The sequence below is a fragment of the Carlito syrichta genome, unplaced genomic scaffold (assembly GCF_000164805.1).
Source record: "Carlito syrichta isolate Samal-C Ts95f unplaced genomic scaffold, Tarsius_syrichta-2.0.1 Scaffold303285, whole genome shotgun sequence".
NCBI classification, from domain to species: Eukaryota; Metazoa; Chordata; class Mammalia; order Primates; family Tarsiidae; genus Carlito; species Carlito syrichta.
In genome coordinates this window covers 362,862-388,215 of record NW_007247381.1, presented here as the reverse complement: position 1 = coordinate 388,215, position 25,354 = coordinate 362,862, and the positions used below count along the sequence as shown (strand labels likewise).

Below are 25,354 nucleotides of genomic sequence, written 5' to 3'. Positions count from 1 at the left end.
GTGGCCACAATAAGATCTTGTATTTGTATCTCTCTGTTTAAACTATGAATAGCTCTCACATAAACCATTCTGCTATGCTTCAAAATATCCCCACTGGATGTGCAAAGATATTCATCCCATTTCACAGGGAAGACTCTGAGGGGTGGGTGCGTTAAATAATATATCCAAGTTCACACAGTTGAGCATTCACATCCAGTCTTTGAAGCCCTAAGGCCCATGCAGTTTTTAGTATATCAGCTTTAGTCTATTAAAATTATCCTATTTTTCACTTAAGCTACACATAATTTTGGAAAATTGTGATTTAGAATGTGGTGTTGTTTTATTATTATTTGCTTGGTTTATCTTATTTTTTGCGATAAAAGAGGTTCACTGTAGAAAATGTAAAGGACACTGACAAAGAAAATCTGAATTACCCATAACTTTACCACCTCAAGATACCCACTGTTAACATTTTCATGTATCTCTTTTTCAGTCTTTTTCCAATATATTTATATAATTATTAAAACATGATAAATAATATGCCATTTTATATACTGCTTTTTTTGCTAGAACAGATAAACACCTTTTCATGTCATTGAGTGCCCTTCTAAAATAATATTTTAATGGCTGAGTGCTAGCCAGTGTCTGTATATACCAATCTTAAGCACTAATAAAATGATAGCTAATACTCATCAAACACTTTCTGTGTCACAAATCGAATCCTCCCTTCCACCCTATGAAATAAAAACTATGTTTCCCTATTTTACAGATGAGTAAACTGAGACAGAGAAGTCAGGGAACAGCTGGAATGACAGAGGCTGGCCCTGAGCCCGCCTGACTGGCTCCAGAGCCAGCACATAGCACCAGCAAGCTCCAGTGGCCAGGTGTTGGGTTGTTTACATAAAACACTGTGAACCCTGGTAGCTACTCTTTGTGCAAATCTACACTTTCTTTAGGAGAATCTCCAAAAATGGAAAGAGTTGACCAAAAGTTAAGTACATTTTTAGCCAGAAATGTTTAAATTAAAATTTATATTCAGCTAAATTTTAAAAATGTGATCCAAACTGCCTGCCTGTAAGGTACAGGGATATAACCAGCAACAGGATAATAAACCTTCCATCTCTAATCACTTTTAAGAATAATGGAAATTAGAGTCTATCAATACTCAGTGATCTATCACAGAAACAAAGAACAGAGTACCATATGTTCTCACTCATAAGTGGACCTTAAACAGTTATCATAATACTATAAGAAAGGGATTGACAGTAGTGGGAAACTGCTAGGAAAGGGGGGATGGAATTGGCAGTTGAGGGAAACTGCCAGGGGAGAGAGGGACACATCAACAAGGGTACCTGCATAATGAACATTTGTATACCTAACCCTGAATTGTATCCCAAATCTTTAAAATAAAACAATTTTTAAAAACAATGGAATTAGGGTTTTCAAACTTTGCCACTCTGATTAATAAAAAAAATTTAAATTTGTATTTTTTGAATGAGTTAATAAAACTAGAATTGTTTTTATATATTTAGTGATTATTTATATTATTTTGTGACATATTTACAAGTAATTTACCTGATTTTTCTGTTGAAATGTATAGCTTTTCTTATTAATTTGCAAGAGTTGTTTATTTAGTTTTTTAAAAAGCCCTCTACTATATATTTTAAATGTTTTCCAAGTATGTCATGTGCCTTTCAAATTCTATAATTAAAATACCAAACATTAAGAATAATAAACATATCTATGTTAAGAAAACAACATCAAATCTATTGATCTTTTCTTAATGGTATCTTTGCTTTTCCATTTCACTCATTCATTCAGTAACTATGAAGTGGCCACTCTGTGTCTACATGAAGAATTTTTAAAGTTCTATCCTATATTTAACAAATTTTTCTTATACTAGTTTCATACTTTGTATATTTAAATTGTAATGCATCTAGACTTTATTTTGGTCTATGCTGATATTTGTGATATAGATTTATCACAATTCTATTTATCCAATAATATATTCTTTCCACAATAATCTGAAATGCATTCTTTTTACATTTTGATTGAAATCAACCTAAAGATCCAAGATGTTAAGCCTTTGTCAGACCTGGTGTTGGCAAATACTTTTTCCCAGTCTGTAGGCTGTCTCCCTACTCTCTATGGTTTCTTTGGCTTTGGAGGAGCCTGTCAGTTTAATAAGGTCCCACTGGTCTATCTTCTCTCTTATGACCTGTGGGTTTCAGATTTTGTTCAGGAATGGGATGCCAGTTCCGATTTCCATGAGGGTATGTCCTTCATTTTCTAAGGTTCTTATGGTTTGAGGTTTTACATTTAGGTCTCTGATTCATTTGGGGTTAATCTTTGTGTATGGGGATAGATAGGGGTCCTGTTTCAATCTTCTGCATGTGATCAGCCAGTTTTCCCAGCAAAAAGGGAACACTTCTACACTGTTGGTGGGAGTGTAAACTAGTGCAACCTCTGTGGAAAGCAGTGTGGCGATTCCTAAAAGCTCTAAATATCAACCTCCCATATGACCCCGCAATCCTCCTACTGGGAATATATCCTAAAGAACTCAAATCACTCTATAAAAAAGATACCTGCACACGTATGTTTATCGCAGCATTGTTCACAATAGCAAGAACCTGGAAGCAACCATGCTGCCCATCAAAAGAGGACTGGATTTTTAAAATGTGGTACATATACATGATGGAATACTACACAGCCATAAAAAAGAACAAAATCATGAATTTCGCAGCAACCTGGATGGAACTAGAGTCTATAATATTGAGTGACCTCTCACAGAAACAAAGATCCGAGTATCACATGTTCTCACTCATATAGTGGACCTTGAACATCCAATGTAATACTATAAGAAAATGACTGACAGTAGTGAGAAACTATGGGGGGGAGGGGATTAACGGTAGTAAATATCTGTCTGGGGACGGGGAAACACCTCTTATTAACAAAGGTGCCTGAACGAAATGTACTTGCATACCTAACCCTTAATTGTACCCCACAATATCATAATAAAAAATACTGATTATAAAAAAAAGAAATCAACCTAAAAATAACTAATATAGAAACTGAAATCAAAATACTCTGTAATGTATATGCTTTTTTACAGTGAATTTATGTTTTAGGGGCCCAATGGCTAACATGGCATTGATATTAAATGAGGTGTGCTTAACACATATTCTTCTGTAATATTCTGTTTAGAAGTTTTCTTTTTATGCTGAATTTATTTTCAGTGCTCCTCTTCCTCGTGCAGCCTTCATTCACTCTGTATTCTCGGGCCCAGGGATAAGCATGACAGATATTTCAATGAGTTCAGAAGAGACAGAAATTGCTGTGGTTTGGGGAATCACCTAGGACTTCAGGAAGGAGTGTGTCACCACATCCGGGGTTGAGGTGGACTTGGGTAGAGAGAAGGGATGAAAGACAGTAAAAATAAAGGGGGTGTATATACATGGCCCATCTGTGTACATAAGGAAAAGACTGGCAAGAAGGGTAGGTGCTCGTGGAACTCAGAGGCCAAGACTCCCCGAGACAGACTGTTCCCCTGTGTTTACTGCCCACCTGAAAGGGGTCAGAACGATATGAGTGGCATACTACCACACAGCCACAAGTCAGTATGGCCATAAAAAATAATTTTCAAGGATATATAACCAAAACGTGAATGATGCTCACTGAAGACTTTAAGGCAATGGATTATTTTTCTACCTCTTTAGATTTGCTTTATTTTTTGTAATAAAGCATTAATTTTGTAATAGAAAATTTTTTTAAAAACTGTTTTTAGCCGGGCTCGGTGGCTCAGACTGTAATCCCGCGCCTTTGGGAGGCTGAGGTGAGTGGATTGCCTGAGCCCGCGGGTTCGAGACCCGCCTGGGCAGGCGAGACCTTATCCCTACAATAAATCAAAAAAATTAGCCAGGTGTGATAGCGCGCGCCTGTAGTTCCTGCTACTCGGAAGGCTGAGGCGGAAGGATCGCCGGAGCCCAGCAGGTTGAGGCTGCAGTGGCCGGGCGCGGCCACTGCACTCCAGTCTGGGTGACAGAGTGAGACTCCAACTCAAAATTAATTAATTAATTAATTAATTTTTTTACCTGTTTTTGAAACAAATTTGAAACTGTCCTAAATACACAAAGTTGTGTGACACTATTAGATTTAGCCTATTGTCTGTTCTTACACATATACTACTGCCAATGTGCACATTAATAGTGTGTTCAGCAACAAGCAAGTATATTCCACAACTTCATAAATTAAGTTTCTCTTTGACTATTAATGGAGTCTTTTAGGCTGAGACCCCAGTGTACAGTAATTATATATTTAAGTGACCTGCAGAGGAACCTCTGGAACACCCCTAAAATAGAGCCTCTAATGGAATTTAGATCTATTGTGGACTTCCTTTAAACCTTCCATCCAAAGACTACAAATATAGCTCACATGTTATACTCTCTAATTAGATCACTTTTGCTCTTAAATGGCGTTGAAGCTGTATTTATTCAGTTTTCTTTACAACCCTCACCATTAAAGACAAGTATAAACTAAACACATAGCTGGCTGTGTTTTAATCCACTCTGCTTTCAAGCAGCCCAGGTCCAGGCTGGTGTGCTGAGCCCAGACAGTGGAGGTAGCCAGGCTGCCGAGCTCAAGAACAGGTGACACACAACTTACAAGGACTCTGGGAGCACGACAAAGTTTTAATTCGGAGAGGCTCAGCAGTGCATAGAGAGCATCCACCTCGAGCAGGGTGACTCACAGCAGCCAAAGGATTCCCTAAGAATGAGGTTCCTTTCCCCACCCCTCCTACAGCACACACAGCCCAGGCCTCTGGAGTCAGCCTCCATGGGAAATGCATTTATATTTTTTTCTCATCACATACAAACAAGGAGGAATCCACATTTCTAACCCATGACTCCTGGCATGTCAAACAGAAGACTGCACCTTTATATATATATATATATATTTTTTTTTTTTTTTTTTAGATGGGAGTTTCACTCTGTCACCCGGGCTGGATGACAGAGAGTGGCAGAATCAGGGCTCACTGTAGCCTCAAACTCCAGGCCTCGGATGAACCTTCTGCCTCAGTCACCCAAGTAGCTGGGACTACAGGCAAGCCACCATGCTCAGCTAATTTTTGATTTTTTGTAGAGATGAGGTCTTGCCATGTTGTCTAAGCTGGTCTTAAACTCCTGGGCTATAGCAATCCTCCTGTCTCAGCCTCTCCAAGTGCTGAGATTACAGGTATGAGCCACTGCACCCAGTCAACCCTGAAATGTAAAAACTTCTATAAGAAATATAAACGCCTTGGGAGGCTGAAGTGAGTGAATTGCCTGAGCCCACAGGTTCGAAATCCGCTTGGGCTACTTGGTGATACCTCACCTCTATAATAAATCAAAAATTAGCCGGGTGTGGTAGTGCACACCTGCAGTTCCAGCTACTTGGAAGGCTGAGGCAGAAGGATCGCTGGAGTCCAGCAGGTCAAGGCTGTGGTGGCCGGGAGCGGCCATTGCACTCCAGTCTGGGCGACAGAGTGAGACTTCAACTCAAAAAAAAAAAAAAAAAAAAAGAAATATAAAGAGATTAGGCTGAGTGGGGGAAGGGAGGCGGATGTATAACAACATGAATAGAATGCCTACTACACGTGTTATACCGGGCTGGGGCTAAACTCTGTCTTACTCTTAGTGACAAACACGGAAAAAGAGAAGATGAGCCAGTCATAGACAACATCACCTGAGTATCAAGCAGCTTTACTGAAGATTTAGCATAAACACATCTTGCTTATGTTCAGAGAAGGGAACAATCTTTAGTTTTCACATATTTTTATTTTATTTACCCCTTATCTCGAAAAAGTTGTGGCATTGAGATTTTTAAATAAAAGCTCTTGTTAAAAATAGTACTGGCCGGGCTCGGTGGCTCAGCCGGTAATCCCAGCACTTTGGGAGGCCAAGGCTAGAGAACTGCCTGAACCTACAGGTTCAAGACCAGCCCAGGCAACTTGGAGAGACCTTGTCTCTACAATAAATAAAAAATAGGCCAGGCATGGAAGTACACACCTATAGTTCCAGCTACTTGGAAGGCTAAGGCAGAAGGATCGCCGGAGCCCAGCAGGTCGAGGCTGCGATGGCCATGAGTGTGCCACTGCACTCCAGCCTGGGCGACAGAGTGAGATTCCAACTCAAAAAAAAAACTGTACTATGTCAGATATATAGTTGGCAAATATTTTTTTCCCATTCTGTGGGCTGTCTCCCTGCTCTTTTCACGGCTTCTTTTGCTTTGCAGAAGTTCATCAGTTCGATGAGGTCCCACTTGGGATTGGCAGTTAAGGGAAACTGCTAGGGGAGGAAGGGGCACACCTCATCAACAAGGATAACTGCATAATCAACGTTTGTATACCTAACCCTGAATTGTACTCCACATCTTTAAAATGAAAAAAATTAAAATAAAAAAAAAATAGTACCATGAACATACCTCTTTTATATAAGCATTGCCTAAGGTAGAAACACAAAAATGTCTAACATAGGCAAATATCACAAAGGCTTGGTGAGGAGAAGGCCATGCTGAGTGGGAACAACAGCATGGCACAATGTCCACAACCAACATCCAGTCAACATAGTGTATTTCACAATTCCGGGACAGGCAGTAGGAACTACCTCGCTTCTCAGATGTAACACAGGCAGGCTGAGGAATGCAGTGGGGAGTGTGCAGCCAACTGGGAACTGCGTGCAGGACACTCTCCATTTCTGTCCCACCGAGGTTTGTCACAAGGACTGCCCAGTCCTCAGCCTTCCAACTCTCCCTCTCCTGAAGGATGGTTTTCAGGCTGAGAAACTGAACTGTGTCTGTGACCTGGGAGCAGGAAAGTTCAAGTCACCCACCTGTGGGGTCCTGCCTGCACCCTCGGCCCTGGCAGTTCCTGTCTCAGGCCAGCCAGTCTGCAGGCTATCTTTAGGCAGGAGAGTCTTAAGAACTCTAGACAGATCATCTGGGACTCCCTGTCTTCTGGGCCCCATCCGGTGTCCCGGCCACATGATGAATCCATCTGGAGCTCCAGCTGCTGATCTGAGCTGCTACCCATTTCAGTTTGTGTCTTGCTTGCTGGACTGGACTGCACTTACTCACAATAAGCCCTCGGACTGCTATGAAAGACTCAAAAATAGACTGCAATTCCTGCACTCATGGGATCAAAGTCTAGAGTCAAGGGGAAAACAGCCACATCAACAAAAAAGGATGCTATCAGGAAAGCTGGAGGTAACACAAGCACCACCTTGGAAGTGTTGTAAGGGACACAGAGAGGAAGCTTCACAGAAAGGGTCTGTCCTGAAGAGCAGAGGACACCTATGGAGGAGGGCAGTGAAGGAGAGAGACCTTCCAGAGTTCTAGACAGCCAGAACAGCAATGCATAGGAAGACGCAAAATTATTTAAAATACTACATGTGAGGAATAAAAACAGGTGTTGTGACTGGAGTCTATGGGGTGTCAGAGCTAGATTAAGGAATAAACCAGAAGGCTGCTCCCAGGGACCATGGGACCCTGGGATGTCCCTACAGCTAGAATCAAATGTACAAAGTGAACTTTGCAGGCTCTCCTGGAGGAAAGTACTAGAAGTAGCTGATCTGCTGAGCAGAACTGCCCAGCACAAAAGAAAAGGCACAGAGGGCTGCCCACCACAACTCCTCCCGCCTTTCCTCCACCATGTTCTCCATTTCTCCCATGCAACTGATAGCAGTGTTGAAGGCACACCCATGTTTAGCAGCTATGTAATTATATCCATCCTGTCCTAAAGGGCATGTCAGGGAGTGCGTCCTCCCTGGTCCCATCCCCAACTCCTGCTCTCCCAGTTCCAGGGCCAGGACTACTTTCAGGGTTCTAGCGCTCACAGCCTTGACTTCCAAAGTCAAGTTTTGGGAGTAGTTCTAGGTCTTCACGATGGTGACGATGCCAGAACATACTTCCTTAGCTACAGGACAAACCCAAGAAGGCACTGCATGATCTCTACCTTCGAGTTTTGATCCACAATTTTCTTCATATTTTTCAGCAGATGGTTGTTTGGACCACCTTCTTTCTCATTAACATACACGATCCTATCCAGGTCTGGGAAGTTCCGGTTCAAATCTATGCCCTGGGCATTGCTTCGACCCACAAACCAGTCCTTGAGTTCACCAGGCTAAAAAAAAAAAAAGCAAAGAGAAAAATCATCAGTTGTTCATTGTTATTGTCGCTATCTATTTCAGGTCTTTATCAACGCTCTTAAGAACAATTTGCTACAAGTAATTATGCATTCCAGCAATATCCTTCCGTAATGGCATTTTCACTACTTTTTGATATAAGCATGGCAGTACCAGGTTTGAAGTAGAGCCGTGTACCACATAATACATCTCAGTGAACCATAGACTGTCTACATGACCTCATAGGATTATCATGAAGTGGAGTTGAGTGCTGTGGCATGTGTCTGTCATACCAGGTGGAAGGTCTGCTTGAGGCCAGGAGTTTGAGAACAGTCTGGGCAACACTGTGAGACCCCACCACTATAAAAATTTAAAAATTAAAAATGGCCGGGCATGGTGGCTTATGCTTGTAGTCCCAACTAACTCTGAAGGCTGAATAAGAAGATCACCTGAGCCGGGAAGTCAAGACTGTGGTGAGTTATAATCACATCACTGTACTCCAGCCTGTACAAAGACGATAAAGCAAGACCCTGGCTTAAAAAAAAAAAAAAGTTTTTAATAGAATATAATGGAGCTGAAAAATCCCTATTGCCCTTTGATGTCTTGATAATTCTGACCCTGTGCAGGCCTGTGTGTTTGTGCCTTCGTTTTAACAAAAAGTGTAAAAAGCAAAAACTATAAAAACTTTTAAAAATGGAAAAGAGCTTACAGAATAAGGATAGAAAATATTTTGGTACAGTTGTACAATGGGTCTGTGTTTTAAGCTATTTGTTATTACAAAAGAGCCAAAAAGTTTTTAAAAACTAAATGTCTAGCAAATAAAAATGTTATAGTAAGCTAAGAGTAATTTATTCTTTCAGAAAGAAAAAAATTTAAATAAATTTTGCATAGCCTAAGTATACAATATTTATTAAACTTATAGTATGGACAATAATGTGCACCCCATCCAATCACATTCATGCAACACTCACGCACTGACTCACCCAGGAACTTCCATCCTGCAAGCTCCATTCATGCAAGTGTCCTATGTAGGGTACCATTTGATGTCCTATATACCATATTTTTACTGTGCCTTTTCTGTGTAGATACGTTAAGATACATGAGTTCTTGCCATTGTGTTATAGCTGCCTGCAGTATCTAGTACAGAAACATGTGGTACAGGTGTGTAACCTAGGATAAATAAGTTCTACCTCACAGCCCAGGTGTGAGCAGCTACACTACATAGGTGTGTGTAAGTGCAGTCTCTCTGTGATGTTCGCCAAAGAACCGCTAACAACACATTTCTCACAATGTATTCCCATTGTTAAGCAAGGCATTTGACTACATTTGTCACAGGCATTTTGAAAATATTTTCAGTGAATGATATTTTAAATGTAATACTAATAATATTTAAGAGACATTTATCATCAAATTGAATAAATCTATATATTTTTACTAGTAATACATGACCTGCTTCAAAGTACATCACTCTTTAACTAGATTTAAGTAATATTCATTGCCTCTATATATCACAGCAACCTACTTTTTTAATATTCAAAATAATAAATAACAAAATAAGATTAGAAACTTTGAGTGACTTTAACACGCACTATTTACATATTAATAGCATGTCTCCCTTTTGTAGTCTTCAAGAGAAAAATATATGCTCTAGAAGAAAAGTTCTAGGACCTCATGCTGTGAGACAATTCTGTTCAGTTTAAGCTCTTCATTTCACTAATGGTACAATATGAAAAAGTAATAAATTCCAAGATATTCCGTTTTACTTTACAACGTGAATTTTCTTGTTTTGTCACTAAATTATATCACGTAATATAGACATATTTTCCATAGTTTTGAAGTCATGGAAGTCACAAGCTAGATGCCTTATTCTGTGAGAAATAAAAACGTGTAAGACAGAAAATGATCATCTTTTGACCATCTGTCTTGTAATTCTTTACTATCACATTAAAATAGTAAATAACTTAATTTTATATGTTATTAGAATTTTCCTTTCATAACTTTAGAAATTATATCAATGTTATACTGCTTTACAAAAATTCACTGTCTGGGTTATTTATGAAGTCAAACTATCAAGTCATTAGATCTTTTTAACTGTAGATAAACATACTAAATTTTTACTTTAATGTGTCCCCAAAATAAGGAAATAAGGAAATTATTGCAAGCTGTAGATAACAGCAAATATGTCCCCCACCCCGTCCAATCAAAACGGGAACATATACCATATAACTTTTCTTTAAAAGTTTCAACTTCCAGCTTATCTAACAGTGAAGATGAATTAAATTATTTTTAGTTATGGGGTAGGGTTTTGTTTGCTTGATTAACTTTACTCATACAGACATGAAAGCACCAGGTATACAGGGTTTGTTTACAAGTTTGTCCAATGATCTGAACAAAAAAATCTTTCTTCCTTGAATCAGCAGAGGGTGCTAAAACACTGACACACCCAGATCCAGCCATGGCATTGCTCTTCAACACATGGCAGTCAATTTTTTCATATTTGTAGATTTTTGCAAGAAAACTTACCTAATCACAAATGTGGGTGAATAAATATAATATATTTAACAATATAAACAAAACGTTATTAAAATACTAACTTACTAACAAAATGTTCCATCCACAGTCTTGGCAGGAGAAACACAGCCACCATCCCTCACATCCTAGAGGGGGTCCTTCCCAGCGAGCTGGATTCCTTTTACTCTCCACCATAAGCATGCCAACCTGGCCTGCTGGCACTCACCTGAGACGCGGCCTTCTCAAAGCCGTCAGGGTTCAGGGACGGCATGATGTGGATGCGGGTGCTGTGGATCAGATTGACAATTGTCTCGTTCCCCTTCTGGTACTCATTGCAGAGGTACTGGGCCAGGAAAATGAGCAGTTCCCGCCCAACTGCCTCATTTCCGTGCATATTCCCAATGTATTTAAATTCAGGCTCACCTGGAAGATCAAAAATAGACGGTATAGAGATATGTTCTACAACACCATGGAAAACACAAATGATACACATGCCAAATGTACTGCATGCCTACTAATTTATTATGAATAGCTGGCAGACTCTTTTCACTCCAGAAGTGATGCCTAAGAAACCAACCTCAGACATTAAAACACCCAATGCCCCTCCTCTTCTATTCCTCTCTCCACAGCTACCCGCCTGTTAGGAGCTGCATTGTGTCCACCCAAAATTCTTATCTTGAGGACCTAACCCCCATGTGACTATATCAAGGCAGTAACTAAGGTTAAATGAGGTCACAAGATGAAGCTCTAATCCAACAGGACTGGTGTGCTTAGAAGAAGAGGAAGAGACATGAGAGACTCTTTCCTCCGCACAGAAGAAAGGCCCCATGAGGCACAGGGAGAAGGCCCCTGCCTACAGGCCAGAAGGCGAGGCCTCACTCCAAACCAAGCCAGCCAGCATGTTGCTCCTGGACTTCTAGCCTCCAGAGCTGAGTTTGTGGTTTAAGACACAGATCTGTGAGTATATTGCTATGGCAGTTCAACCTCACTCCAATACCTGATAATAATAATAATATACTGCATGCCTCCTATTGGTTAAACATAGGGTTTTTGTTTTCTTATTTAGTCCTCACCAAACATCTCAAGTAAGTGTCATTGGCTGTCTCCACCTAACAGACAGCAGACTGCCACTCAGGCAGCAGAAGAGGCCTGACCAGAGCTACATAGCTGTGAGGCCAGGGCTCAAAATGCTGGTCCTCTGCTTTAGGCAAAAGGCTGTGTTTTTGTTTTTGCTTTCATTCTCAAATCATAGTAATTAAGAGGAGCCAGACTATATGGTTCAAATCCTAGCACCAATTCTTCCTGGTTGCCCTTGAGCAAGTTACTTCAGTTCCCTGTGACACTATTTCTCCATCAAAAAAATAGACAATAGATTCTCCCCACATGGAAGGTTATTGTAAGAACAAAGTGAGATGATAAATGTGAATGCTTAGAACAGGACTGGCAGATAATGAGTGTTATGTGTCTCCTATAATTATCTTTAATACTATTATTAGTACATCATATTATCTTGGCATTGTGAGGTGCTTTGCCATACATAATCTAATTTCTCTACACAACAGCCCACTGAAATGTGGAAGCCAGATATTTTTATTATCCTATGATACAAATGCAGCTCAAAGAGGGTAAGCTGTGCTGAGAAGCTCAGAATTCTAAGGGAAGTTGCCGCGGCCCTTCCTATGACTCTGTACTATGCTGGAAGGAATCAAGAAAGTGCAGCACACAGCCGCAAAGCAATCCTAATTCACCCTGTGGGGCTCCCTCTGCTTGGTCCATCCCATGGGCCCAACTTCTTAGGGGAAAAGAGTCTCCCACTTACACAATCACTAGGACTGCTCACCTGTGGCAGAAGAAAGAACACTGAATATTTTTCTCCTAGAAATAAGTTATGTAAATATCCTTTCCTGAACATCAGTTTAAAGTGACTACTCACCCCAGAAACCATGTCCTGTATGACCTCTCTGCCTGCACTTACGTTAATCTTAATCTAAGGCTCAGGCGGGAGCAGGATCAGGGCTATTTATACACTTTATTCTTTACTTTGAGGGAGAGCCTCTAATAAAATTAACCCCTGGGGACTTCCCAGAGGGTATGAGATGTGCTGTTTGCTTCTGACTTCAAAAGTCATCACCTTCCTCCTGTTAAACTCATGCTTTTTATACCTTCCCTTACTGGATGTTTCCATTTGATTAAGCACAGGAGAAACTGCCATAGCCCATTAGAGAAAGAGAGAGAGAGACCAAGGGGTACAAGCCTGCCCCCCACGTAATTGAGAAAATTGTTCTCCAAGACACATTCTGGTCCTGCTGTCTTGCCCAACACAGCTTGGAAGCTTCAAGACACCCTACAGCGCTTGGCCCACAACCCATAAGAGTGGAAGCACACAGAAACCTTTGTATTACTTCTCTGAGTTTTAATCTTGTCTAAATCATTTGAAGGAGAAATACCCAACTCATAGCCACTGAGCCAAATGTCCCCAGATGCCTCATTCAGCCACCACAGTATATTCCATATTTGAATGCGAGTGTTTTGGGATACAGCATGATATCCCCAGTTCTGCCACAGACCGTACCATTCCAGGTCGCTGATTTACTCATTTATCTTTGCAACTCCTGAGTTCCAGAGTCTGAAATTTTCCACAGTGGTTTCTCTTCTTTAAATCTGCAAACACATCAGCATTCCCAAACCAAAGAAATGGCGCATCTGAAGGACGCGGCATTAGAATGGGTTGTGCTCAGGAGTGAGGCCACAGTGAAGGATGCCAGGTGCAGAGCTCACCAGCTCCACGATTCTAAACTGGGATAAGCCTCCCACCTCACTGGGCTCTGTCCTCCTCCCTCCAAAAGCCAGAGTTCTCTTTAGAAACACAACCCTCATCAGGCCACCTCTGCCTAAAGCCCAGCTGTAACGTCTCATCTGCTTTCATGATCAAGACCAAAATTCTCTGCAAGATCATTAACACACACACATATTTTGCCTGTATGTCCTTCTGATCACGACTTCGTTGGAGTGTCTTTAGTCTAGGCCCAGTTTCTTTGTTACTTGTAATAACTCGGTTTGAAAATACACATTAATCAATATGATTATTTGCAGGGCTCTCCCTCGCCCAGACTTTGAGGCCCAATAGTCCTGAAATGGCACCTACTTCAGCACACGAAGATGTCACCAGTGCCCCACTGAGAGACTGGAACACAGTATTGACACGTGAACATCGATCCGGTAAGTTCCTGAGTCCATAAACAATGAGTGGTCTTACTTTTCACCACCCTCACAGCAGCAGCAGCCATGAGCCCAGGGCTTTCCCTGGAGATGCCTACAAATCTTACTGGAACCCTCTGGAACTTAGATGGGAAAGAAAGCAGTGTCAAAGCATGGGCACCTGTGTGGCACACCTAGGGACCTCAGAGGCATGCCACTGTCTGCAAAGTACATGGGGAGGAGCAACATGCATTCTCAGGATGAAGGCAGCAGTGCTGTGGATTTCCCACCCAGAAGATTCATCTCCAGGGTCAACACAAGTCTCTGCCCAGGCAGCTCTGCAAGGATATTTTTGTTGTAAGGTCTAAACAACAGATTCTGAAGAAACTCTGACTTCAAAATCCTTAATCTAGAAATAGGGATAAAGATGAAGACTTGAGTTTTTTAATGACCCTAAGTCAATAATTGTTTACCTTATTTTCAACTTATTGCTCAACTTATTAAAAAAATAGAGCGACAGCTTTTCATCACCAATTAATTTTATTCTCTGTGGCCAGAAAGACACAAGAGTTTACAGCAGACTGGTCAGCGGATGGCATATGCCTTCCTGTTTACAGTGTTTACAAAGAACAGACCTCAGGTGTGATAGATGCAGCTCAGTGCGTCATGTCCCGTAGGTACAGCTGCTCATGGACCCTGGGCTGCGTGTTAACTGTGTGTATCCTGGCAACAGAAGCACTGCCCTCAGCATACCTTGGAGTAGCTATTCTACATTGATCTCACTCTCCTCACTACTAATCAATCTTCCTCTTTACGCATAATGCTGAGTTCCCAACCCTGCAACTGAGGAATTGTTACTTTTGCACAAGATTGTCCTTCACAAGTTCAGGAGATACCATTTCCTTGTTACATCTATTTCCCCACAATTTCACATAATTATCAGTGTTCCAGTTCCATCATGTGGCACATCATCAATCAAGTCAAGGTAGGGTAGTTAGTGCAGATTAGGCATAGATAGATACATTTCTTGTAGGAAGGTTTTAGAAAGTGTCCAGACATCAGCAGGCTGAATGACCCCATGGGTTGGAATATGAATTCAGTCATAGTGAACTAAGGCATGATCACAAAAAGTAATGGAAAAACCCTAAGAATGACCAGCTTGACCTTTCAAAGGTAAACAGATAATGAACAAAAGTGATGTCATCAGAATTCAGTGGGCGGAAAACATCCGGTAGCTCCAGCTGACACAGACAGATGAAGGAGAAAAGCTTCAACCTGCTGATAAGCAGATAAAGAGGTGGTAGCATCAGCTGCCTAAAACAAAATCAATGATGTAAAAACCTATTCGAACAATCTCTTCCCAGGAGATCTTTGGAAACTTTTTTTAAAAAATTCTCTTGGGAAGAAGATAACTCAAAAGTCAGAGTAGTGGTCAAAACATCTCAGGACGTAGTTTTTTCAGCATCAGGACAGAAACTTTGCAGTGCTGAGCGGGTTACTGGTTCCGGAAGCAGCAGGGCTTTTCAAAGGAGAGGAGAGGGCAGGAGGGAGACTCCAGTCTTCCTGGTCTTCCTGCATGCCTGAGGTTGAGGAAGGTTAACTCACTGTGAGGATGCCACTGTGAGAAAGATTGGGCTACCTGGATCTCCCTCCAGATCATCCTGCAGCAGAACATTCAGGAAGCATGCTCCTTTGAAAAATTCTGTCAAGAAAACTGTGCTGACTTGCAGCACTCTCAGTCAGAATCATTAGTGGAGCATCACACATCCAGACTTTGGGTTGGCCAACAGTAGTACTTTAGGAGGCTGGGAAGGGGCCTGCACAGCTGTGTGTACACAGGATCTAGAGGGGAGCCTGGTGCTCTGCCGGGACTGGGGATGAATAATTTGGAAGGGAGACACTGGGACAGGCTGCTAATGGGGAGGGGTCCCATAATGCCAGCAGACAGGAATTCCAGCAGCTGAGGGCCGTTGAGACACGGGCAGAAGAAGATGATGGTTCTTTACAATGTGTGGGGCATGGGCTCTTTTGAAAATTTGATTTAAATAAAACTACAAATTATCTTCCCACACATTTGGGGAAAAAATTCAAAAAATTATATGTAGGTTTTACAAATCTAAGGAATCTATTCTCGACATTGATAAGTCAGAATTAAGAAACAGAGAAATCACAGCCACCTTATGTATCAACAGACACCTGCCACACAGGTTTAAGTCTTAAAAATAATATCCAGGGTTTTCATGATGTCAGAAATAACTACATCAATTTCAAACCAGAGCAGGCAAATGGTATTAAGTTCATACTTGTAACTCTTAATTTACCCCAATTTGTCTTAATATAAACTAAATCAGTAAGAAGCAACTTAAAGAAGTTTCTTGCCTCAAAAATAAAATGTTAATGTCTTACACTCCAGAGACCCACACCAATGTGGGTACAGTTTAAAGCTGAGGCAAGTTAGCAACGTTCCCAGTGGTAAAAATAATTCATGCCCAAAAGTGATCAGACAGCTGCTAAGAAGTCCACAGGTCCAGGAGGGACCTGATCAAATAAAAAGACAAAAGTAAAAGGTAATATTGTCTGCCTTTCCCACAAACAAGAAAATTTGCTTTCACTCTCCTGTTTGGCCCCATTGTCAGTCTGTCTACCTATCCAGCATTTTCTTCTCTTGGAAATAGAAGACACACTGACCACTGGATACAGTAATTGATCAGATAACTCTGAAGATCCCTTCCAAATCTTACAGTCAATTATTCAACGACCTCTATATGGGAAGAAGACAGCAGAGGGAAAATACCCAGTGGTAAATGAAATAACAAATGTGAAAGTAGGTTGTAAATTGTGGAATTCTGTGGAAGAAGTGGAGCATCATTATTTAGAGAAAAAAGTAGGTTAAGGGTATTTTTAAAAAGAACTTGATTATAGTAACAGAATTCTCCCCTCTTACATCCTGAAAATAGAGATGAAACTCACACAGATGAATCTCTTCTTTCTCCAGCATCAAAGTATGCCAAAATACAAGTCCACTAATTCACTTGGAAGGTATTTAATTCACTGATTACATAATTCTTGGAGTTAGTGAAGATTTCAAGAGACATGTTTCTGGTACATGTAATAAACTAAGCATATTTCTGAATATCAATAGTATCCACAATAAAGACTTCATGTATGCAAACTGTGCACATAAGCAATGACTGAGAAACAGACAAACAAATGGCTATACAAATCTCACAATTACTGAACTGGTTTGATTTACAAACTTGATTTACTCTGCAAGCAAGTTGGAAACATCTTTGGAACAGATGGCCCTTGTAATCAGTGATCCTCTTCCCTCAGTGGTAAACCTGGGGTTGAGACATTAGTGCTATTAATTGTTTCCACTTGTTTGACACTCTAACTTATAATAGCTTTCAGATCATTCTTGCAGAAAATGAACCGGCAAGTTTCCTAGAACTTGTCAATGAGAGCATCATTAAAGGGGTCATGTGTTAGCACAGCTTAGCAGCCCAAAATGCTGAACATATTCCTAAAGGAAAAGCAAATCTCCAGGGGGCCAATAAAAAATAAAGGGGGTGGGTATAGCTATAAAAATAGATTTCCTTTTTACGGAAGAAATGAGGAAAAAGTGAAGAAAGGAGGGAGGAAAGAAAACCAAAAGAAAGGCAAGAGAATATTTTTTAAAGTTTGCAAAAGAGAATAGAAGAGATATATTCTCTCGCTTCTTACTTCCTTCAAAATGACATTTGAAAAACAAAAACAAAAACTAAATCACCAGACACAATGGCTCATGCCTGTAATCCCAGCACTTTGGGAGGCTGAGGTGGGAGGACTGCTCCAGTCCTGAGTTAGAGACCAGCCTGGGCAATAGCAAGACCTCATCTTTACAAAGAATTAGCCAGACGTAGGAGTGTGTGCCTGTAGTCCCAGCTACTCAGGAGGCTGAGGTAGAAGGATCACTGAGCCTGAGCCCAGAAGATCAAGGTTGTGGTGAGCTGTGATATGCCACTGCACTCCAGCCTGGGTGACAGAGTGAAACCCTGTCTCAAAAAAAAAAAAAAAAACTAAAAAAAAAAAAAAAATTATTAACATGACATCTTGAAACTGAAGTCTTGGCTGGGCATGGTGGCTCACATCACATCAATCCCAGCACTTTGGGAGGCCACAGGTGAGAGGATTGCTTGAGTCCAGGAGTTTGAGACCAGCCTAGGTAACACAGCAACACTTCATCTCTTAAAAAAAAAAAAAGTAAAGTCTTACTTCATCTAACTTTTAATGGGTAGTCAAAATGGAATATATTACAGAATTATTCTGCAGAGATGTATTACAAAATTATTTTTAAAATATTAATTACGTATTTGCCATCAAGTTATCTAACATATGACAGCTAGAATATTTTTGGTAAAATCCTAATTGAAGAAAGAGGAGTGAATAAAAGAACAGAAGGTATTTCCAGCCTCATAGGTTTACGAAGCAATGCCAGATTTCAATATTAATAGAAATGCCATCACTTTTAGAAATAAAAGTACGTGATGCCTTCACAAAAGCTAGAAACTCTTTTACAAACAATGTACCATGGTGTGCTGGCAGACACTTAACAATGAGCTCTGGTTTGTAGCCCTGCCTATTTCCACGGTGTAAACACTCCCACTCTGGCCAATGTGAAGCTACCAATGTGAGGTCACTTGGCCTGCAAATATCCCCCCAATTTTTTTTTAAAGGCTCTCACAAGCCAGGACAAGCCTACTCTAGCACCCTGTATATGGAAAGCAATTATTTGGGACATAGAGCTTCCAGTTTCTTCACAACTTCTCCAAAAGGGGAAGCTGAGGTCTAAGAAACCTGAAGAATTTTCAAACACATTCTAAGAAATATACCCTGATGAGTCTCCTCCCTATCACTTTTCATTATGTTTTATTTCACGCTGGAAGAATTAAAAGAGATTTGTTTTTGGCTTTTAGCTTTTTGTAGTATTGATACAGAGCTGTTACCAAAGCAGGGCAGCCACCACCACCCCTTATCAGTTCAACTTCTGGGAAGGAATGGTGGAGAAGTAGGAATTTCTTTTGACTGAGTAAGCTATCCTAGCAGTGACTGATTCACCAGAATACATCAGCCTTTGCTCTGAAGTTGGCCGTAGTAAGTCAGAGAAGAAACTTTACTTTCACCTAATAAATAGTTTTTCTATAATATTTATCAACAGTAATATTAAATGTATAAAATTCCTCCTGCTCTCCCTGTTGTCTTGTTCTATAAGGCTGTCTTCAGGATGAGAAAGGCAATATAATTTCTGTGCCCATTCACAGAAATTCATAATCTGAAATTCACAGAACCTAGTTATTACAAATTAGTGATGTGAAACGCTTCATTGTTGCTACCCAAAGAGAAGCTGCCTGTGGAAGACTTTAGATGCAGAGAAAGCTGGACTTGTTTTTGAGAACATCATTAGGTGAGCACAGAGGTGTCTTAGCATACAAATCAAATAGGGCAGATTGTTTTATTTAGTTTGGTGATCTGAAATCTTTCTGTAGATACTAAACACCAAGGAAGACCAAGATTATTTTTTAACATACTGCGGCAATTATTGACCTCATCAAATGCTTATTCAAATGCCTTTGTGTGTTTTTTTCACTTTATTGGACCTTGGAGCAGCTCTTTTTTTTTTTTTTCCAGTTTCTCATTCCGTCACCAAGGCTGGAGAGCAGAGATACAATCACAGCTCACCGCAGCCTTGATCTCCTGGGCTCAGGTGATCCCTCCACCTTGGCCTCCCAAGTAGCTGGGACTATAGGCTTGCGGCACCACACCCAACTAATGTTTGTATTTTTTTGTAGAGACAGGCTCTGGCTCTGTTGCCCAGGCTGCTCTAGAACTCCTGGACTCAAGCAATCACCTATCTAGGTCTACCAAAGTGCTAGGATTACAGGCATGAGCTACCATGCCTAGCTGAAACATCCTTTAGAATTATTGGTTTCTAGTTATTTTATATAACTCTCTTAGAAAATAAGACAAAATGGAAAGATAGATCACTAAGATGTGAAGCACCAAGCAGCATTAAATGAGCTGGCACTAGAAGCAGGGGACAAAAAGCGTGAATGGAGATGCCTATGGCAAGTGACGATGAGTCAGGCTTTGACCATTCTCTCCTTAACATATTTGTTGTGATTTGTATATTTTGGAAAATAATTTCCATGAGAAGAGAAAAGAAGTTTAAGCAGCAACATCAAGCTTCTGAAGGTTGAAAGCTCTTCAAGTTTTCAAAGGCTGTTCTGTGGGGAAGGATTTAATTCATTCTGAAAAACTCCAGAGGACACAATTTGAATCAGTAACTAGAAGGTTCAAAGAGAGACTATAGTACAGTCGCAGAACACACTTCCTCGGAGTCATCTTGCCACTGCAAGACTGCAAGACTGAAGGGCTGCAGTGAGGTCATGAATTCCCGCAGAAGCAGAAGGGCACCTGAGAGACAGGCTGTGCAGGCTGGATGGGGTGATCTCTTCAGCATCCTGTGACTTGGGAGAAGCCAGGTCTCTGTCTCCTGCTTGATAGACTCCAGGTGTTCAAGCTTCTAAAGCTATCCTGTACAAACCCTGGCTCTCAATAAGCATTAGTCGACAATTCTGATAGTTCTCTGGAACAGGGAGAAAACTGTAGATCACCATGGTGAACTAAGGCATGATCACAAAAAGTAATGGAAAAACACTAGGCCCTCTGCCAGCCATCTCTCCATATGGCACACCAATAAATGACCAGTTCGTCTTTCAAAGGTAAATAGACAGAGAATGAGCAAAAGTGATGCCATCAGAACTCCGGGGGTGGGGGGCGGTGGGGGGAACATGTCAGACAACTCCAGCAGACACAGGCAGGTGAAGGAGAAAAGCCTCTACTTGCTGAAAAGCAGATAAAGAGGCAGTAGCATCAACAGCCTAAAACAAAATAAATGATATAAAAACTTATTTGAACAATCTCTTCCCAGGAGATCCTTAGAACCTTTTTTTTTTTTTTAATTCTCAGGAAGAAGATAACTCAAAAGTCAGAATAGTGGTCAAAACACCACAGGATGTAGTTTTTCAGCATCAGGACAGAAGCCTTGCTATGCTGACTGAGCACTGTTTCCAGAAGCAGCAGACGATGCAGCAAGCCCTTTCAAAGGAGAGGAGAGGGCAGGAGGGAGGCTCTGGTCTTCCTGCATGCCTGAGGCTGAGGAAGGCTACCTCGCTGTGAGGATGCCCCTGTGGGAAGACTGGGCTGCTTCGGTCACTCTCCAGATCATCCCGCACCAGGACATTCAGGAAACATGCTCTTTTGAACAATTCTGTCAAGAAAACTGTGCTGACTTGCAGCACTCTCAGTTAGAATCATTAGTGGAGCATCACACAACCAGACTTTGGGTTCCATAGCCAAGGATTGTACTTCACGAGGCCAGGAAGGGGCCCGCGCAGGTGTGTCTGCACGGGGTCTAGAGGCAACCCTGGTGCCCTGCTGGGACTGGGGACAAATGATTTGGAAGGGGGACACTAGGACAGGCTGCTAAAGGGGAGGGGTCCCACAAGGCCAGACGACAGACAGGAATTTCAACAGCTGAGGGTCATTGAGATAGAGGCTAAGGAGAGTGATGGTTCTTTACAAAGTGTGGGGCATAGATGGACTCTTTTGAAAATTTGATTGAAACAAAACTAAAATTATCTTCCCATACATTTGGGAAAATTTTTCACAAAATTATATGTAGGTTTTACAAATCTAAGGAAACTTATTCTAGACATTTATAAGTCAGTATCAAGAAACAGAAATCATAGGCACCATAAATATCAATAAACACTGCTACACAGGTTTGTTTTCTTTTTTAATTGCTATACAATAGTTGTACATATTTGGGGGTCCATATGACACTTTGACACATGTGTGCAATGTGTAACGATCAAATCTGGGTAATTAGAATATCCATCACCTCATTTATTTTTTCTTTGTGTTGGAAACACTGCAATTCCTCTCTTCTCGCTATTTTGAATATACAGTAAATTCTTATTAACTATAGCCACCCCACTGTGTTATTAAACACTAGTCCTATTCCTCCCATGTACCTGTATTTTCATACCCACTAATCATCCTCTCTTCACCCCCCTCTCCACCCTCCCCAGTCTCTGGTAACCATCATTCTACTCTCTCCAACCATAAGCCCCACATTTTTAGTTCCCACGTCATTGGTAACACACATTTGTCTTTCTGTGCCTACACAGGCTGTTTACTGACCTCAGACAAGTAGACTTTTGCACATCCTTCCTTACTGCAAAAAGAACCATGCAGAAAGGTAGCAAAACGGCACTGTTTAAAAAGGGGGTGGGGGGGGACTTGGAGACACAGGCTCGGGTCAGACAGACCAGGGGTGAATTTCAGCTCTAAGGTTGTATGTTTAAGCTTGAACAAGTAACCCCTTCCACCAGCCTCCATTTCTTTTCTGTAAATTATCTCATTAAGCTCTCTTCTGTCAAGTTGTTGAGAGGATATAAGTAAATACATGGATGAGACATTTTGCTCCATGCCCAACAACTAGTAGGTAGGCAATAAATGGAATTAGTATTGCCCACAACTCACACTGTGAACAATATTAGGAACGATCTTCCCTACTGGAGACAAAGAAACTTCTAATAGGAAGATCAGGAGCCCCTGGGATTGTTCAAAAAGGTGCAGAACCTGAGTGGGTTTGGAAAATGAAGCAATTCTTCCAGGAGCAGACATGACATCAGCCTGGTCCAGACCCATCCCACAGGGCAGGGCTCCTCCAGTGTGGGAGCACTGGAAGCAGCTGAACATGCTGCCAAACGCAGATTCCAACTCACTTGACCTGAGCAGGGCCTGAGAGGCTGCAGCTATGACAAGCTTCTGGGGTGCCACAGGGTGCCTGAGGACCACTCTGAATGAAAGTAGAGGGTCCATTCACACCTCCAAAATCAAGAGTGGAGGAAAAAGAGAGACAGCAGATGAGACTGACTTTTAAATAGTAAAAACAAACAAAAACCACTTTAAAAACTTGAATGCTTTTCCTTACTGTTGGTTCCTCCATCAACTTGAGTGCCCACCAACCAAAAGGCGTAAATTTTCTTTTTTTCTTTTTTGAATTGGAGTCTTACTCTGTCGCCCAGACTGGAGTGCCGTGGCCGCTCCCGGCCACCACAGCCTCGACTTGCTAGGCTCCGGCGATCCTTCTGCCGCAGCCTTCCAAGTAGCTGGAACTACAGGCGTGTGCTACCACACTCGGCTAATTTTTTTCATTTATTGTAGAGATGAGGTCTCACTAAGTTGCCCAGGTGGGTCTCGAACCCGTGGGCTCAGGCAATCCACTCACCTCAGCCTCCCAAAGCGTGGGATTACAGGCTGAGCCACCGAGCCCAGCAGGCGTACACACAGTCATATAAATGTTAAACAGTATGACCAAAAAGTATGCCACCGAGCCCAGCGGGCGTACACACAGTCATATAAATGCTAAACAGTATGACCAAAAAGTAACTGCTGGTGTGTATTAAAGCTGATGTTAGAAGCAGGAATAGGACAAACTGAAATAACTCTCCCATGCTCCAGAACTAGTCAGAGGACAGAAGCACACATAGCTCTTCCTGGTTTTAAGTTTAATATTTACATTTTAAATATACATTAAATTTATGCAAGGTTTTACATTTTTAATGTACTTGTGAATAAATTACAAGTAATCATGAATCCTTACAGGATATGAACTATCGTATTTTGCTTGCGGTTCTCTCACTAAAGTACTTCCAAGGTTTTTACTGATTGCAACTATTCTAATTTTACCTCCCATTCAGTCTCATCATCTTCTGCTACTCTTTCATTTATTTTTTCGGAGACTAGAATAAGATCTTTGGGGGGAAAAAAATTTCCCAGTGAAGAGGAATAATAAAATGAAAGACAAAAATCCTATACAAGTTCAAGTAGATACTAAACAGATACACACTGGCTCCCATGAAGACTTGAGATGTCTGATTTTACAACAGTTTTTTGTTTGGGGGGATTTTTTTTTTAGTTGGAGTCTCACTCTGTCGCCCAGGCTGGAATGCAGTGGCACACTCACGACCACCCCAGCATCAACCTGCTGGGCTCTGGCAATCCTTCCTCCTCAGCCTTCCAAGTAGCCTGAACTACAGGCGCGCACTACCACGCCTGGTTAATTTTTTTTTTTTAATTGTAGAGACGAAGTCTCACCAAGTTGCCCGGGCTGTACAATAGTTTGTATTATCTGTCCCTTCCCTTATGTTAATTTAAATAAATATTCTGCAAACATTCAAAAGTAAAAAGAATACTGAAATATTTTACAAAATAAAATATAAACTACCTGGCTTCAATGAAGAAGTAAAGACAGTTACTAAATATTAAGTAATCATCTTTAACTGTATGTGTCCCCCAAGTAAGAGCATCTATACTTTCAAAAACACCAACTTAAAATGTTATATTGAAATTCATCATTGTTTTAACTAATAAGTTCATGATTCTTTTAAAGCTACTTAAGATTATTATTTAGATGGCTTGTGATATCTTGTCAAAAATATTGAAATATTTCTTTGTGAACAAAATCAACAACTGTCTTTTTTCAAGTTTACTGATCAAAGTCATCATGTATTAAGTTTCTATTTTTTAAAAAAGTCTAACTGCTTAACAGCTCAGAAAAAAATAACTGTATCCCAAGCCCAGCAATAGAAAACAATTACTGGGAAGATAATTAAATAAAAAATTATCAAAAAATCCCACATGAAATTGCATGAAACCAAAGTAAACAAATAAAAACCTAGATATGTTTGTTACATATTTCAATTTCGAGGGGAAGAAATACTGTAGTTTTTTTTATACGTCATCTGTTACTCCCTGTTCCTCATTTACCAACCACCTTCCTGCCTTCACATTTACTTCAACCCATGTATCTGTGTCCCCTACATCCAAGATATTAAAAGACACACCTAGTAGAGCAATAAGGACCGGTATGAAAATTAACAGGAGTCACAAAAGTATTAGGTATCTTCTCAAATAAACAGGTATTCTTGGAGGGTGAAATGATAACTCAACATAGTTGGTGTCATGCTTAAACATGCTCACACACATGTCAGTATCCAAACATTTCCTGACCTCCATCCCATCTTATCCTTCTTTGAATTCATGGTATAAATGAGTACAATATGGTTATGACATCAGTAAACACAGGCTAATCATGTCAGAAGTAAACTGTCTCAGTAGGCCTAGAATCTGAGGGCTGGTCATAATAATAACGGCCTGCATGTGCTTAGGGCATACCCTGTGGCAGGGACATTTCAAGGGCTTTCTATGTATTAATTCATTTAATGCACACACACACACACACACACCACTGAGGCAGATGATCCTTCTGCCTCAGCCTCCCAAGCAGCTAGGGCTATAGGCACACACCACCACGCCTGGCCGATTTTTTTTTTTTTTTGAGTTGGAGTCTCACTCTGTCACTCAGACTGGAGTGCAGTGGCCGCTGCCAGCCACTGCAG

General features: G+C 40.9%; 1 protein-coding gene across 1 annotated transcript in view; it reads right to left on the bottom strand.

Moving 5' to 3' along the window:
* CPE (carboxypeptidase E) overlaps positions 1-21,111 on the bottom strand; it is a 35,706-nt gene extending 14,595 nt beyond the window's left edge. Inside the window, exons 1-4 of the mRNA XM_021712461.1 lie at positions 21,053-21,111; positions 17,633-17,664; positions 10,873-11,069; positions 7,967-8,134 (exon numbers count right to left, since the gene is read on the bottom strand). Coding sequence (XP_021568136.1) covers positions 7,967-8,134; positions 10,873-11,069; positions 17,633-17,664; positions 21,053-21,111 — 456 coding nt within the window. The remainder of the gene's footprint in view (positions 1-7,966; positions 8,135-10,872; positions 11,070-17,632; positions 17,665-21,052) is intronic.
* Between the last annotated feature and the right edge of the window lie 4,243 nt (positions 21,112-25,354).